The following is an 18761-nucleotide window of genomic DNA, read 5'->3' as shown; positions in this document are numbered from 1 at the left end:
CCACAGCGGAAAGGGAAGCTTCAGTCGGGCCAAGTGACCTCCTGAGGTCAGGCGTCTATCCACAGCTGTCTCCTCTGCCCCTCAACACCCCGGTCCGCCTGCGGATGCCTTTCCGCTGAAGCTGGCAGACACCTGCCGGGAGACAAATGTGTGCCCAGTTCGGCTGCAGCTCAGGGACACCGTAATGCCAGGGTGTGGACTCTGTGGACAGCCTGAGTCAGCACCACACCTGCCAGCGTTTCAGTTTTTAGCAATATCAGAACCAGAAAGCTAGCCAGAATGACCCCGGGCACATTTTCACAAGGATGCAGCTCTTTTAGGGCTGGAATCTTCGTATGAGTCACGTGCTCCCTTCATGTCCCAGAGAGAGAAAGGCATCTTACTTTACCTACCGATTTGCATCGCAATATAATGGAAATCAAAATGTACCAGTAACTCAGAGCAAACACAAAAGGTGGAGTGATGGGTGACCGGGACACCCGATCTCTTCAAAAAAGGCTTCGTAGCAGGCGAGCCAGTGATTAATTTGGTGCCACGTCAGTCTGCCTGCAAGGCTGACGAGAGAAGCTGCGACGGCTTCAAAGAACACGTCCATAAACGGCCAGCTGTGCAGCCATGGGGGAGACCTACTAACATGCTCACTATTGTAGACACACGCCCCCCCCCCCCCCATGTACTAGAGGCCAGGAGTAAATTAAAACAGCAATAAAATGAAGAAATACAAGCTATGTCAGGCAGACCTCTTTACACAGACCATGCTAAGAAATTGAATAAGCTAATCCCTTTTTTTTTTTAAACTGAAAAGTTATAAAAAATGGTTGTACAGGTAGAACACCACAAATATGTGGCCTAAACAAAAACAGTTCACAGAGATTGACATCATCGTGGACAACTTAGGTGTCAGAGGCCCTTTACTCACCACAAAGACCTGGGTAAAAAAAAATTGCCACCATAGAGTACCACACTTTGTAGACCTCAGAGGCACTTACACTCCCTTTACTGGTCATGTTACCAGTGGAGATAACCCACTGGGAGCCTGTACAAGACAGACACCCAATACTTCTTGACTGTCCAACATCTGATAGAGTATAATCCCAGTGTCTCGCTGATTTATCAAGTTAAACTCGTGCAAAAGAGCTAAAGGCATTATGGGAGAGGCAGACAAGGATCGGTACAGATCGGGCACTTCCCTGCTAAGAATCTGAGACAGGAAAGGAGGACTTCCGTTTCTATCTAAAGCAAGAGCCTGAACTGCTTTTGCTGGCAAGACTCATTTGAGAATTTCTCACATTATGCCTTGGTTCACCCTTCATAGAGGCAAAGAAGCAGAAAAACAAGGTGGCAACTACTCTCAGATTCAATGTGCTTGTATGTAGTGGAAATAAATATACTACAAGCTTGGAAATGGTGATTTTTAAGGTGACGCAGCAGCGGATGCATGTCTGATTCTGGGGCCGCTAAAGGAGCATTTGCCTGCAGCTAGACAGTCACATTACAGCAAGTCTTTCACTCTCAAAACCTCTAAGCTATAGCTTCCACATGGCCCTTTCACACTCAGACAGGAAATGAGACCATTTCAAATCAAGCAGCAGCTCCAAGAGCCAAAGACAATATGGCACCTTCAGAAACGGCCTCAAAAGTGCCTTCATCCTCCGTAACATGAGGTTAAAAATGGCACATTAGTTTCCCCAATTGTATGTTCTTGTAACAAAAGATTAGCTTGGTGAGAAATCTTAAACGAGGCTACCCAGAGAAGACAATGGTGCGCTTTGATAAGAGGCTGACGTCTTGCATTATGGTGCAATCACCTGTATGCCCATGAGCAGTGGCTTGTGCGGTCTTTCAGGGCAAGGACTATTAATTTACATTTAACTACAGCCAGCCTACAGTATCAGTTCCCACCCTGTCAAGTCAAGCAATCAAAGTCATGTTTACTCACTCAGGTGCCCACATGCAGTATTGACTCAAGTTCAATGCCCGTCTCGCAGAACCTACCATTGAAGAAGCTCTTGACCTTCAGGTAGCCGACGCTGAGCCGCAGCACAGACAGCTTGTCCAGGCGCGCCTGCACATCTTCGGAGAATGGAAGCAGGCTGGTCAGCTTGTCCAGCTCCCCGTTAAGTCGGTCCCTGTGGCGTTTGGAGGGGTTTGACTTGACCCCATTTGGAGGTGGGGGCTTGGGGCTGTCAGGGAACCAGGAAAAACTGATAAATGTCCAATATCTAAACAAGATGTATCTGTTCATTTATATCATACTTTGGACAAACAAATCTAATACATCTAATTTCTCTTTAAAATATGGATGAAAAATTGGTATTGCTAAACTACTTCCGTACTTGGGAATGAAGAGTGCTTAAGACAGAAATGTTCAACCCGTTACTCCTTCAGATGTCAAAGTGTAAAGCAAATAACAGAATTATGGAGAACATGAGCGTAAAATTCCAGTCTATCTGTACGTCAGAATCAACAATTCCAAAAGGTCAGAAGTCAAAATTTCAGAAGGTCATGCAAAGGTCAACTAGCTGGGATTCTGAACTCATCATGTGATCTTGGGTATGTAGAAGTGAACGATTAGATGGGTATCTCACTATAGGTGACAGTCTGACGCAGCACGTCAGCGGGGGCTACTGGGCTTCGTAGGGTAACCACAGACATACGTTGGGACCAAGACTTGATCCCCCCACAGTGCCACCTGCCTGGACTGACCTCTGACCAAAACAAACGAGTCAAGTGTTTTGGGCCGGCAGGGCGACCTCGCTCTCACTGCACCTGTAGCCTTCCTGACTCCAGCTAAACCCGTGGGCAAACAAGTAAGGAAAACGAGCACAGAGGAGAGGTTCGTGTGCCCTTGGAAAGAGACTCAAAGCACTCAATGGCTTTCAAGCAACTTCAACTGCTACTCCTTCAAATTACTCAGCTTTTGGGAGGTCTAGTGTCTCCCCACTGGGAAAAAAACACAACTTGGGGAAAACAAAAAACAAAACAAAATCAATAAACCAGGCAAGAGATGAAGAAATATATTATGACCAGACAAGATTGCTTAAAAAGGAGTAACCGTGTGCATGGTATAAGGAAATAACTTGTGACCAGTGCATCAAAGTTTTGAAAGTTCCCCATACTGGGTGTGACAATGATTTGCTACCAGCAAGAAAAATACCAAAGATAAAATGCAGAGCTATACCTCTGCTGATGCTTCTTGATGAAAGCAGAGGAATATACACACTGTAAGGACCCGCTGAGCATGATTCAACAAATATGCCTGCAGCATTCCCTGCAAGACAAATTATCAACTACGAATCAGTTATCAGTTGTTCGTCTGCCAAAGTCGAGCTGTTGTAAAAAACAAAAAAACGCTGTTTAAGAACCTTGCATCATAACGAGTTTCTCAACTAGTAGCGAGTACGTTCAGAATGTGACTGGTACGTGCAGTCACAAGCAGTAAGGTGGGGGAGAATTTGGGTAGAAAACCAGAGCCATTGCTTAACAAAAGGATAAAATTGACTTAATCTAGTCAAACTGACTCATGTCTTTAGGATATGACTTAAGCAGACAATCATATGCCTAGCAGCTGGCTCGTGCTTTATACAGTGTTAGTAACCCAGCCACAAGTCCTTCACTATTAAGCATAACAGCTTGAGAAGGCACAGTCTTCACATCAAATATGACAAAAAAATAACCCAAATCTGCCAGTATTACAACATGATTTGCTGCGCGAGTCAGAGACCCTCCACCCTGCTAGGTTACTCAAAGCAGAGTCTGTTTCTAAGGTCTGGAGCCATAGTGACTGTCTTCATTAACTCCCACTGATAACGTACCCGAAGGGGAACCTGGGCCCTTGTTGCCAAGGAGCCAGGCTAAGGGTATGACATCATTCTGATGAAAGCCAGATCCCTCTGCTGTCCCCCCCCCTCGGGGATCTCAGCACAACCAGGTGGAAAAGATATACTCAACGGATCCAGAACAACACTGACTAAACTGTGGCACGCGCAGGTAGCAGATGCCTGGAACACATCAGCACGTTACCGGCTTATTGGTGTAAACTGCCGACAGATGCCCAAAGGTGCCCAAAACAGGCAGTGGCGGCATAGGGTTACTATTTAAGCCAATGCTAGTTGATTGCCGAGGGCATTCTCAATCGTTTTGCTGTGGTTTCGCTTTTTGCCATGGGAGGCTGAGGGGTATCGGAGGAAAGGTACGGACCACTCCCAAGGCGAGGGCAAAGTTCACTTTCTGAACAAAACTCCTCCACACAAGACACGTGCCATTAATTGCTAATTAACTTCACGGCCAGCATTCCTGCATTCCTACTCAGAAACTAGAGTAGGAGTTGGATGTCTGTACAGTTACGGAACATATATCTTCTTTTAGTTGAAAAACAAATTACCATTACAGGCCTCAAATTATTTAAAATGTCTCACGAATTTATCGAAAGTTACCAGAGTAATTGTTTGCCTTATTAGATAGTTGCTTTGCCATGAGCACAGAAGAGCACTGAATGTGTTAATAAAAATGTATGGTTTAACTCACATTTTCCCATTTCTTTAGCATGGATGCAGTCACGAAAGGGTTACTTAAATTATGGTCAAATAACATATGACAAAAAATTATGCATTTTCCCCAATTATATAATTGCCTTATATTGGTATTATTATTATTGAACATTGCAACAAGTTGATATATTTAAACAGGTCAGCTTGAGGGTACTGAGAACTAACAACAGACATTAGAGAGAAACAAGGAATTGTATTTAAAAAAGGAAAACCGAAATTGTATCTAGGAACAGTGCAGGGTGTGAAAAACGATGGAAAAACTATTCCTCATTGAAGGAAACATTCTCCCACTTGTCTTTTTGGATTGTCTGTTTATGTACAATAATATTGGTTGTGTTGGCAGCTGTAAAAATTAATTGCTGAACATTTTCGCGTGCCAAACGTGTGTTTTTAATAATCCTTTGTGACATGTGTGAAGGCGCTGTCAATGTCACAGCACATTGCAACAGCAGGGAGATTTTCCTTTTTTTAAAAAACCTGTGGCACGTTATGGCATGTCTGACTGCATTATCTTCCCTCTGACGGAGCCATATCCCAGAAGATTCGTACAGTCTCTTGGCATATTTAATTTATAAGGAAACAGCAGATTTTTACAGGAGGTGAATAACAAAAGTAAAATTGAATACCACCTAACCAAAAAGTGACATATTCATGTGGTTAGGTCTACTTTCAATGCTGCCAGCAAGTGAACATTTGAGGTTCCTTGTTTCCAAAACAGAAGGCAGTTAAGTGATGGTGGTAAATGAATGGCTATACAATGACCTTTTTGAACTTCTTTCAGTCTGTTTCGCAATGCATGCTGTCATTGAATACTCCATTTATATATCCATTCCTCGACAAGCAATATCATGGCATTTATTTTCTCAAAGTATAAACAGGTTTGTCCAGAGTTGGATGTGGAGGCTTCTTTCATTTTTTCCCTTTGCAAAAGAAAAAAAAATCATAAAAGAAGCAGTAGGTTTTGCTGGGTCAGAATGATGAAGAGAATACACACACACACACACACACACACACACACACACACACACACACACACACACACACACACACACACACACACACCTCAAGATGTAGAAGAGTCTCATTTAAGAACCCTTAACAGAACCAGGCTATGAATAAAGGTTATGGTTTTGGAGAAGGCAGACGAAGGTCAAACTGAAAATAAATAATAAAATAAGAGCGTAGACCCAGACCACAAGTCTGGAGGTGAACTTTACAAAGGAAGCGTACGAAGAACAGACCATCTTCTAAGCGATGTCTGTGTACACTAATTAACAGAGACTGTGTTCTGTTTATGCCACACACTTGGCTCACATTCACAGAAATAGAACACAAAGAAAATGAGTCAGTGGCAAGGTGCAGGCATCATGTTAATCATGACCACGACATATCAGATCAAACCCGTCAAACACCAAGCTCTCTCAAACAGATGTAGAGCGTTTAAAACTTCAAACCGATGTAATATTTGACCTTTATTCTGCAGATGAAGCACTAATTAGCATATAAAAGCTTAAAATACAGAATAGTTTGTCATATCGGCGCAAATGCACATAAGTACGTGTTTATGCTTACTACAATCAATTGCGGCACGTAATGCTTTTAAAGCTGAATGCATACATGCGTGACAGTTATGTGCATCCCTGAACATAAAACAATTATCACAAAAGCAGTGTTAAGTTAAACAAACTTATAAAAATAAAACAATTCTAGTATAACTATAGGAACACTGCTTGGACCCATAATAGGGCCTTTCTCTAAACAATCTCTGAGCGTAAAATAGGTAGGTAGTTCACTTATATCAGCAGTAGAAGGATTAAGTTTTACGTGCCGCACATGTAACATTTTCCTTGAGTTTCATGTTTGCCCTTTGTGGACGTATACGCAGTCACTTTGGCCCACTTTTGTTCGGTGAGCCTGATTGGCATGTGAGGAACACAGCACTTCTGATTGGTGAGAATTACTTCCACACAAAGAGGATGGAATGGATTTTAAAACCATTCTCACGGCAGTTTTAAACCCTGGGACAGACGTGCTGTATAATGTATGTACCCTAAATCGCAGCTTTTGCTATTTACTAATCGCGTTGTTTCAAATCGCAATTTCGTTCAGCCCTAGAAGACAATACCTCTAAAGGTTTAACCAATAAAAATCCTTCATATCTTACAGGAAAAGCCCAGGCCGGTGCTCTACTCCACGATATGCAATTAGAAGACCAATGGATGTTATTTTCAGCATTTTTAAATTGCTAATGTTTGTCACAAAGGTAGTCAAATCACTAGGAGAGTGGTTCTGTATTTAAACGACCATGTGACGCTGTTCATAAATTTTTCACAGTTCTGCTAAATTATTCACCTTGACTAAAGTGTGCGTACCGGCCCCGAGCTATCCCGTGGTGTCTCTCACATCAACACGTCTGGCCGTTTGCTCAACAGCCACAGTGCTCTGAAGCGTGAGTCTGAGTCATTTCCGAAACAGGAAACGGCCAGGCGCTGTTGTTGTGGGACCAGTGGTTTTTAGCGAGAGCTGGGCATGGGGCAGGGACGCTGCTCTGGGGCCCAGAAGGTTTCTGCACAGAGAAGCTGACAAACGCCACTCTCACCTTTCGTTTGTAGAGCCGCTGAAGGAGGACAGGCTACACCTCCTATATACAGGCTACATCTGTAGCAGCTGCTCTTCCTGATGTTTCCAGTCCAAAAAATATAAGATATGAAAACTAATTGTGCATCAAGGTGGAAATTTTGGCCGATACCGATAGTGGATATATTTTTTGTCCAATAACCAGCTAAACTCCGAGCTCCACAAACCTGTAGTAAAACTGATGTCGGTGATGTTACTTCTTGAGATCGCGTGAATGTGTGCAGCGACCATATCATACAACACAAACAGAGAGAAATCAGTAAAGGAAATATCGCCGACTTGGAAGACGGTAGCGAGGTTCTAAGTGGTGAATGAGCCGACCAAACTCCTCTTCCTCGGCTACGTAAAATGGCTGGTCATCCTATGCAATCATCTGCATTATTTTGGTTCTTATTTCTTTCATTACTGTTCAAAGTTAGCAGCACCAGAGCTAAAATCAAAATAGCAACCTACAGTACCAACCAAGGCTGACACATCAGGCTGATGCCTATGTCATGATTTAATGAACATTGGCCAATAGAGAAATGCTAACAGATATTGTGCATCTCTAACGAAAGACTTACTCTGGTCATACCAAAACAACACCCTCACCTAGAGACCACAACTACCCACCTCACCTCACCCAAAGCATGCACTCGCCTACAGATTTACCAGTTTACTGGAGCTACTATCCAATCTTATCAAAGTATTCAGATCTACATCTGATAATGCTCAGTGGAAAGTCATAAACATCTGTTTCTGATCCAGCAGACTAAAACAAAACCACAGTAGAACTAAAACCGTCCCAGACAAAAGCATTTTGAGCCTCTTATGATGGTTTATCGTATATCTGACCTGGTTTGTAGTGTCACCCGTGTTGTGAGGCAGAAAGGCCTTTTCAAGTCTTTTTTTTTTTTTAAACCACAGCACCTCATCTTTGTTGGTACGACTACCTGAGAACAAAGGGCTTCTTTGCAGTTGGAGACTTGGACCTGTTTTTGTTCCAGACATTCACAGGGAGAGGAGGTTCTGAGGTGGCATCCCAAGGGAGGGTGCGTTTCTGAGGGTGAAGGGTGGAGATGGTGGTGGAGGTGGAGGGGGGGGGGGGTTCTGAGCGCTCTCTGCATCGCTAAGGTATGCGTGCCCCTCTCCGTCACCGCTGCCAAAGCTGCTCTAATCCGTTTGCAGTGCTGCCAAAAATAACCTTTTCACTAGCTTATTGTGGCAAGCACTTTCATAATAAGCTTTTGTGTTTCTGTAAAAGTAAGCGAATTACATCATTGCCAGGTTCCACAGCTGTAAGCTGAGACCCTGAAGGGCCCAGCAGCTAGAGAGGCAGGGGATACACTCCAGCTTCATAGGGGCGCTGCTACGCCAGGGCTATGCTGAACACTGTAACTTGACTCCAATTCCACTGCACAGCAAGACTCATCTTAAAAGACTACAAAACAAAAACAGCAAAATGGTGACTGTACAGCTCAAACGTGGCTTCGGGTCTTCTAATAAAATCCACATTGACCAATTCACCATATGAATTTAACTGCTTTTTCCGCACACAGATTCCCTCACTGTGATTGGAGATGGCCATCAGTCCAAAAAAAGAAAAACACAAAAAGCGTGCAAGCTGAAGTAACCTGAGACGTTGGGAAAAAAAAACGGCAAAGGCGTACTGTACACAATACCTGCAGTAATACATTAATCCACCCTTAGCAGGCACGGTGCGGAGCGTAAGCAAACATTCCAGATAAGAGACAGAGTAGCTCTTTCATAGCACCAACTCATGGACACTCAATAAAGAAGAAACCCTGACGACACCCATGACAGCTTAATAATGGCTGACAAATGGCTGACTCTACCAAGCATACGGATATGATGTCATCTATAAATGCATTTTTAGACAGGCTATACAACAGACAGCAGGAGAGCAAAGATCAAGCAATAGAATGCTATGGCACACTCCCGCAATTTACATTAACATTTACAATTTACACCAGCAGATTTGTGCATTTTGGGAAAAATTATTTAGGCAATATTCGGCTTTTTGTACAGATGCTTTTGTGCTACAAAATAAAAAAATACTTGCATTTTGAGACTAGGAACACAAACTAAAGCCACTACATTCAGAACAGATGATTTTCTCATTTAAGGGTAAATACATTACAGCTATCAAAACGCAAAGCTGATAAGAGTTACACATGCAGGTAATGCAGACGTATCCAGTAACTTAATTGATAGCAATCTAAGGCACATAAAGAATCACATGCCTGTTGACAGATGTTTAGAAGACTTCTCATGTCTCTATATTCAGAACAGGGATATGACACACCCTGAGGAAAGCAGGACAGCACACTCAGCCTGGGTTAACATAACGTGGCATATAACCGCACTGCGCCAACCTCAGAAAGGCCCAAAACCCACATTGTTAGATGATAATCTAGAGCAGCACTATAGCTCTGTGGGCAAAGCCAGTATGTATGCAATCAGTATGTTTTATGCTACTCCATAATAATCTCAAAAGGTGTGTGATGTTTGTTCTGCAGACACAGAGCTGGTTTCTCAGTGGTTATGGGACTAGACTCTGGTTGCAGGTTAGCGCACCAGGAGGTGCTATACACTCGATTAATTTTTTTTAAGCACACAGTCACGGACTACAGGCCAGGTAGGCGTTACAGGAGCACAGAGTCACGGACTACCAGGCTCCTAAACAGATTTTACCCACAGGTCATCAGATTTATCAAAATCAGTACTGTATAACACTGCAGGTCATTGTTGCTACTTTGTGACTGTTCACTATATTTTCACTAAATGCATCTGTAACACTCGTCATTTTAGTACATTAATAGCCATCTTACAATAATACTGCAACCTGGTCTTGCTATTTTTACTAGACCCATTTTATTTATTCCTGGTTTATTCCCTTATACCCATCCTTTTTAAAAACTCATTTACCTTCTCCTGCTCCCCTATGTTTACATTTCTGTGGTATACAATACATGTGCATGTGTGATATTTGTGCCTTACTACAAGCATTTCAACGTACGGATATCTCTGCCATACTGGGCATACGACAAATAAAGACCGACTTTACTTGGATAGTTTCAGGAAGAACAGGCACACAGTCAAATTAACTTTACGAAGGTCTCTGGGTAGTACTGTAAGTGGCAAAGTACTGGTTGCAGTCTGTGGAAGGGATGGATGAATTCGGCTTCGTTTAGGAAGAGCTGCATCAGCAGTCACCTATGCAAAGAGCTCAAAGCCTTACTCAGAATGGCATTTCTGCTTCAGCAAAAGCATGCAGCTTGCAGACAACCTCCACGGTGCATCTGTGTTTCCCTGTCAATGGCAGTAACGTCAGGAAAAGCCTCCTGTACAAGTGTGAGGATTCAGAGACTGACCTTCCTTGCGCAGATGGGGGAGTGTATATTACACTGTGGGTGGGCTCAGACAAGAGTATAAACAGGTATTGACTGAGTGCCATTACTCCTGCTCTGTGCTCCGCTGCACATTAGAAGTTCAGTTCAAACATAATCGCAAAGAGTATAAACAGAGGTCCTGGTAACAGGGTAACCCGCTTAACACACCCGCTGACCAACCCGTCATCTGTGAATTGTCTGTAGGCATAACTAAAGACCAAATAATAATAAACAGGCAGATAGTCAGAACTAAGTAAAGAAATACATGCAGAAATATCTGCTGTAATGATACACAAGCTATTGTGTATCAGACATAACTTGCAGAAATACAGAAAAAAAAGTTACTTAATTTGTGCCTGCTTGTTATGGTGTAATTTCAGCAAATGGTCAATCAATGACGATTTTCGCTTATAAATGCAGCTTAAGTCCTGGCTCTGTACAACGTATTCACCCAAATAAACTGTTGATTGTATAAAAACATGTCTGCGGTCAAAGAGAAAAATGTATTTTTTTTGCGATTTTTATAACCGAGTAATAATATATAATTTATAATGTAAGCCATTAGTAATTAAAAATATGACCTCTTCCGAAAAAGGACTAACATTAAGTACAGTTGAGCGCAGCAAGAACACAAAGCGCGTTTATTCAAAGACCGCAGTTGTGTAACTTGCTTGCGTGCCTTAAAATATGTCAATTAAAAAGAAGAGAGAAAAAAACCCGAAAGAAAGTTTAAAAAGAGAGAGAAAAGAGTGCGCTGTCATAATGAGAAAAGCGCGTATATCGGATTACAATAAGACGGCCGGGGCCAGCACCCCCGCGTGCCCCCTCCCTCTCGCAAGCATCGCGTGAGAGCACCGCCGGCTCTCGGCTTGATTATGATTAATGCGCGAGTACTATTTCCATGCCAGAGCAAAACTGCGCACGAGCACCGGCTCTTAAGGTGGCCCAGCGAGATCCGCCTCCGCCGCCGTCCGCTTGCATAACTTCGCCAACCCCTTAGCGCACATAGGCGCAACATGTCACAAAAACAAACCACCAACTAGAAACGTTTATATCCCACCAATCTGTGCACTGCGGCGAATAATAATAATAATAAAAAAACATTCTTGCTCGACCATGACATCAAATGCACATACTGACTAAAAGTAACTATATAGTCTTCTTGGTAAAGAAAATGTATTATTGCTCTAAGACAACCATAGAATACTGACGAAATACAACTATTGTTTTCTTCAGTGTAAAAAAAAAAATCAATACCCTGCTAACAGAATATATATCTCTGGTATCGGCACAATACCTTTTTTGGCAGGTAACGAGCACAAAAGTTTATGTATTTAATCATTATTTACAAGTAAACTGAATTTACTTTTCAAATGTATATCATACCTTTACCGCGACACACCGAATACTTAACATGAAGAGCGTAAGAAGACTTCATCTAACAAAATCATGATATAACTGCAGGACCCTTCGTAAACTGCTTGAAACAGTTCTTAAAGTGTGCCATATTACTTCTTATGCAAGCTATAGCAATTCTTTATGGTGCTGTATAAAGTACTTTTCATTTTGCCACTGCCTGTCGCTTTAGCGCCGGACCATTTTCAATCAGTCTATTAAGCACAGTGACAGAGTACGAAGGAAAATTTGCTTCAAAAGTCTTACATTTTCTGTACGGGCTTCTTCCGTTTCTTCGCAGCATACATCCCGACACTCCCCGACATAATGTCTTTGTATCAAAAACGTTAAGAAAAGAACACGATATCCACCAGGCTCTTCCTCACTCGCGATCTTCGAGGGAAACTTTCCGAGTGAACAAGTTCAGTGAGAAAAATCCCCGAGTACAGCAAATCTGACGACGTGGGGAATCGCAGATTCGGTAAAAAGTCCAGAACAGGTTCTGTTTTCGAGAAGTTTGGGAAAAGTTTCCTGCTCCACGGTGGATTATAATGGCGTGATCAGAACAAATTTTCTCTCTTCCTTTCTCCGTTTTCAAAGCTGTCACTCTCTACTGCCCCCCAAACAAACTCAACTGGAGCTATTTAGGGTTGTTTTCTCGGAGTCCCAGCCAGTCAGAAGAACTGTTACAGCGCGGATCTAACCGCAGTCAACAGCGGCCTCTTCCTATTGGTGTACGATATTTTCAGGAAATATTACACAGAAAGTTCATTTTTAAGGTGGACTGCTAACGTCAGCTGAGTTGTTACCGGGCTAGCAACTCCCTCGTACGACTGCCTGTATAAACTGAGTTTGAAATAAGTTTTTTTATCCATTATTATTTCATTTACAAATACGTAGGTGCACAGCAAGCGCAAATCTCGAAATAGTCTAATAGAAAAGGCTTAAGAGATGTAAAACGTATATTATTACATTATTATTTATCTACTATAAAACGTGGGATTTAAATAAATAAACACAATTTACGTTATTGATAAACATATACAATACAATTCACATGAGTTGTCATTAATTCTGTTTAGCGGCTCCATACTTTGCAATCCAAAAAACCCAACTAAACTCAACCGGCACTGACAACTAATTACTTAATTTTCATAATCGACTCAGTGTATTCAACGGGATGTCTACTGATCCTCAGGCAGTTCCTTTTCGCGTCTAAGTCTTTTTAAGAATTACACAAAGTATTTCATAAAAAATAATCAGGCAAACCAGTTGGAAATTCCCGGGGATTTATTTATATATTTTTGGTAACTGAACTTGATTAAAAACAACAAACACATTGGTCCGTGCTGTCACCGGCCTCTCTGTGGCCTATCCATGAGTAATGCAGGCCAGTTCGTAACATCTGTCAGAGAGCAGTGCAACCAGGCCATACCAGTTGCGATCAATGGATAAACTCTATTGGGTTCACCTGGAATTTGCTCTAAGGAAAGTGACAGGCATATTAAAGTCAGCGCGCAACAACACACGCAATTTTGCATAAATATGGTTGCATCATCAGCTCAACAAACAATAACTTTTATGTAGTGAAGCGTTGTAACACTAGAGGGTGTCCGAGCAATCCAACTGAGATGTTGAGGTGTTTATGGCCTTGTCAGTAATCAACATCTTTTTACTGATCTGCCGCTATTATAGTAGGGCTTTTGTACAAAGTGTAGGACTTCCAAGAATTATAAAACAGGCTTTTAATTACTAAATACTTATAACTTACTTCCTTGACTGAAAATTTTAATAAAGAGCTGATGGGTAAGTCTAGCTTGGTACAGTAAAGACAGGAAAAAGTCAATTACACCACACAACACTCTCAACTGTTTAAAACCCACAACCAAAAATAACAGTTTTAAAAGCACCCTCAGACCAATATTTGTGATAAAGTGTACCAAGAGGAAACATTCTGATTGGCTGCAGACCAGGTTTAGTTGATGTCTCACCCTCAGGCGAATGCTTAGATTTAGCGTTTTTATTAGAGACCACTAACCGTCTCTGGCAGCAGCTCAGTTGACCTGCTATCTAAATAATGTCTCCAACTATTTTCATAAATAAAGAGTCAGAGGTGAAATGAATAAGCCAGCATAGTGATGTAGTGTTTGCTTGTGAGGAATGCACAAGGGCATACATAGTGGCAGTGTGTACCACCACTCAAACCATGTATTTCAATGGGGCCCCAGGGTTTGGGGGCCCCCTGTTGGCCATAAATAGTCATTACACTAAGGAAATGTTTACTAGGGGTTACAGAGATGCTAATCCATCTAACTGTATGAATTTGAGAGGATGAGGGGACACACATAAAAGGCAGGGAGAACATGGTGGGATTTGAACCCTCAATTCTAAAACTAAAAGCAGATGTCCCTCATTATGAAAACTTTAACATCACGTTATACTGTACTTAATCTCAAAATATTACGATTGCTTGCAGAATTTTACCAAGCAACCACAATGCCCCTGAAGAATGCATATGCCTGCTATTTTCAAAAATTTTGGATTATAGGCCTACATCATTTCTATAGGTATGTGCCATGTAGCTTAGTGGGTTCAAGATCTATGCCTCTGTCAGGAAGGCTGCGGGTTTGAATCACAAGATCCTTAATCCCAACTGCTGTAAGGGTCTGGTGCTGGAGGTTGCCTGATCATGCTCTCCAACGAAATTTACCTCCTGTCGCTTTGGAACAAAAGCATCTGATAAATTAATTTATTGTAATACGCTAATAATAATCAAGCTAATAATAAAGCTTTAGTTTTGACTATATACAGCAGTGAAGATTAGATAACAATTATATAGCAAAAAATCTACTAATTCTCATATTTATAACGCACAAGTTTAAGAATTTTTGCCTCACTGTGGATCTTTCACTATGACTGAGCCATTTTTAAAAGGTAATTTGTCGATGGAAGACTGGTTTGCGCCATGTTAAAGTAATCATGCATAGAAAGGTTATTGGGTTCTGGATGTTAGTTACACGCCCTTCTGGAGAAGCAGAAACTGTCCGTTTTTCGTCTCCGAAGAGATTGCACAAATAAAGCTTTCTGTCCGTTCATTTCAACATCCGAATTATAGATTTCCCATATTATTGCAAAATATATATATATATATATATATATATTTTCCAGTCTTGTATACTCGAGGGTCATTTAAATTCAGAATATTTTAGTTATTATGATAGCTTTTGCACCAGTCTTAGTGTCCGCGGATTATTGTACGATCTGAGTTGTAATTAATCGTAAAACTAATTTCTTTAACAGTATACAGATAGTTGAATACCAAGTAGATATATAGCATGGAGGGAAGCAAAATGCAGTATTTACACATAACAAAGTTATTGTTGTGAATACGTATGTCCCTCTAATAAACATCATGTATGACTGCAGCAGGTTGACTGAAATCGCATAGGCCTATCTGTCACAGAAACGTGACAATTAATGTACCTGTTCGTGCACCTTTAAGCAATTTTATGTTTACAACGACGCTCACGCTTATGTATAACTATAGGGACAGTTTCGGCGCATGTACTGTACGTAACTTTTGGCAAAGCCGTGTAAGACGCACGGTATATTTAACCTTTAAACAGTGACAGTTTCAAGATCTCACATAAATGTGGGAAGATCCTTTTATAAAGGCTGAGTACCTGCCAACAAACAACCGCAAGATTTTTATACGTGACATTAATTTTCCCGGGAGGGGAGCCCCTGTCCCTGTATGTCCGGCTTTTTTCACAGTTCATTTTACCGATACTTTTCAAGTGGGTCCCCCACCAAACAAAGTCAGGTTATGCATGAGAACGTGTCCGTGGTCGACCCTGCTTTGAATTTAAGTCATCTTTAAAACTGTCGTTACTCTCAATCCAGTGTTTGATCATATGATCATTGGGAATTTATATTTCCAGTCCAAAAGTAAATAAGTAACTCAAGTTTCCACTCAATTGGCAGAACAGTACAGTAAAATTCAGACCATTGGAATGGGTAAGAATACAATTTTTCCACCACAAGAATTCTGAATGAGTCTTCAATAATTTTTATGTAGCTGCTATACTCTGGGTTTAATTTGTTATGCCTGTTTGTTTTTGTGGTGATTTCTCATTCTTGGATGACAATTGCTGGTAAATGGTCCATAGAAGAAACCCAAGATATAGCATAAAGTTACCCACATATCTCACACTATTACCTTTTTCTCTTTCTTTATTATAAAAGCAGTATTTTCTGGAGGGATTCATGCCCATCTTTATATCGCAGGGGTAGGCTGGGGTAGACCCTGGATGGGATGGCAGGTCATTGCAGGACACATCAGTGCAAACACAGTACGGGCGTCATCAGTTAGTCTGGCTGCGTGTTTTTAGGCTGTTCACTATCGGAGACCATGCAGCTCCTGCACACATCAAGGAGAGGCAGGATTAAAGGTGTCAGGCCTCACTCAAAAATAATTCCCATTTTATTTTTCTTGTTGAATTAAGAATTGCACAATAACATTATATGTTACATTATTATATGTATAATATTATTTCAAATTTGTACATGATATAATTAAAAAATCTGAAAAATGTGTTTTGTTAAGATCATTTGGAATATATACTGACAAGGTAATATTATAGAAAACTTTAAAAATAAGGTTCCTAGTTATTTATGTTCAAGGAGATACAAGTAGAGAAAATGATGATTTAAAAGTTAACAATGAGCCGCAGGGTCATGCTTTGATTTTGCCAAAAAGTCCCCTTGTAAAAGTGACACGTCAGTGATGGATGTAGGGATGGTTGCCTAAGGTTGTCTTTTTCCTTATTTGTGACAGACTCGTGTTCATACAGAGAATTCTTGAGTCCCAAAGCCACAAACTGATAAAACTTACTTTCATTGTTGTTGCTGAGGACAGGCTTTTGTCAGAATAGCATGGTTTACAGTTCTAAGCAGTGCCCATCTATTCATCGAGATATTCTGGTGAGATAATGCCGTTTATGTATCTGAATCACTACCGTACAAGAGCAGGACCAACCAGTCTACCTGCCAAAAATCTCTGAAAGAACATGTGTGTCTCTGGTGATGTGGAGAACAATGGATGACTTTAATGCATCTTACATTAACACAATTATCATGATTATTAAACTATTATATTCATACTTATGGCATTTTAAAAGCATATAGTCAGTTATATTTTCAATCGCTGTATTGTTTATTTCTTGCTGTGTGTTATTGGGATGTTAACTAATAAAGATTAACTCATATTTCTTTTTTCTTCTTTTTTTTAACCTGGCCTAAAGCATGTGGAAAAATGAAAGTTTTGATTCAAAGGAGCTGGAGTTTATTGGTAGAGATTTTTTTATTATTATTAATCTGGGAATATGATAGCTCCGTGGAAAAAACATAAAAGCTTATAGCTCTCGTTTCAGGTTGCCCACTGCATGGCTTTCAGTAGCATGAGATGCTTTCTGGTGTATCCTGCCGTGGTTTGTGAAAAATGTGCAATTCATCAATATCCGGCAATGCCGAAAGTGTAACTTAAGACGCAGCGCTTAAATATCTTGCTGAAAAAAGTAATGAGGTTCTAAAGCCAAAGTTCATTTTTAGTTTGTGTAAATGAAGGGCATTTTCACATAAAATACATGTTTTCAGCAAGTGAACCATCATCATGTAAGCAGATGCCACTCCCTATTCTGTAGAGACAGAGATAGTCTGTGCACATTGCGTGAAACACGAGGCTTGTTCCTTTCTGAATGGATATCTGTGGACATCCTTAGGCATATCAGGTCATTGACAGTCAAGCACGTTCTTCTTCCACCTGCCAGAAATGCAGGGCGAGACCTGGTCCCCACTATCACCAGAATGCATCTCGACGAGCTCCCATCTACTGATGCGCCATTGCACCCCCCCCCCCCCCCCCACCTTGGGCGACCGGTGTAAACAGCCCAGCCGTGATTCAATCGCCGCACCTTGCCGGAGAGTGGAAAAACACACAAGGGCCTCAACTACCGTTGGCCAACAAAAGCCAGGGCACACGCCGGTGCTGCCAGCGAAAACAAACAGCTCTGCCGATAAAAGGCCCACAATGGAAATCTGGCCACTCGCGGCACCGATGGAGAAAATACACACATCTGAATGATGTCTGCGCTTTGCCTTCTGTGTCCCCTGAGCGGATCCATATGCTGAAACTCACTCTCGGGCCTATAAATTTCACTCCCTCCTTCCCATCGACGCACTCTGCGGAATCGCATGGTGATGCAGATACATGATACAGCGTGCCTCAAGCTTCATTTGTTCCTTAGTTGTGCTCCCAGCTGGCAGCTGTGAAAGTTTGTCATTGTTTTTATCTGCTTAATACCAAGTAGACAACAAATTTGTGGTCAGCGGCTTTGTTCGACTGGACCACTCGAGATGCGTACCAGTAATTCTAAAACGTGACCGGAATTTTAAAACGGACAATGGAAATAAAAATATTGGTCAATATGGCCCATTGATAGAGATTACTGTTACTACGGTAACAAGCTCAGTCCTAGAGCCAATAGGAAATTAAATATGGCAATAACATTCAAATGTGCCACTTAATGTAAACAATTACAATAATGCATTCCACCACAGAACACGATTGTACTTCCTCTTAAACAACAACGCTGGTTCTGGAGAAAAAGGCTTTTTAAATGATATTGAGCAGCGTGTTGTTGTGAGGACAGGTTGGCTTGTAATTGAGACAAAGGGGAACCCAGCACTACTCTGTTCATGTTTACTCCTGAATAGTCTTACTCCAGCC

The 18761-nt window shown here is 41.5% G+C and overlaps 1 protein-coding gene across 1 annotated transcript in view; it reads right to left on the bottom strand.

Annotated features, from left to right (window-relative positions):
* ahr2 (aryl hydrocarbon receptor 2) overlaps positions 1 to 12618 on the bottom strand; it is a 65035-nt gene extending 52417 nt beyond the window's left edge. Inside the window, exons 1-2 of the mRNA XM_023814801.2 lie at positions 12242 to 12618; positions 1996 to 2183 (exon numbers count right to left, since the gene is read on the bottom strand). Of these exons, the coding sequence (XP_023670569.1) occupies positions 1996 to 2183; positions 12242 to 12300 (247 nt within the window). The 5' untranslated portion in view covers positions 12301 to 12618. The remainder of the gene's footprint in view (positions 1 to 1995; positions 2184 to 12241) is intronic.
* Positions 12619 to 18761: the final 6143 nt, after the last annotated feature.

The sequence above is a fragment of the Paramormyrops kingsleyae genome, chromosome 16 (assembly GCF_048594095.1).
Source record: "Paramormyrops kingsleyae isolate MSU_618 chromosome 16, PKINGS_0.4, whole genome shotgun sequence".
Classification (NCBI taxonomy): Eukaryota; Metazoa; Chordata; class Actinopteri; order Osteoglossiformes; family Mormyridae; genus Paramormyrops; species Paramormyrops kingsleyae.
This window is presented reverse-complemented; position numbering and strand designations above follow the sequence as displayed.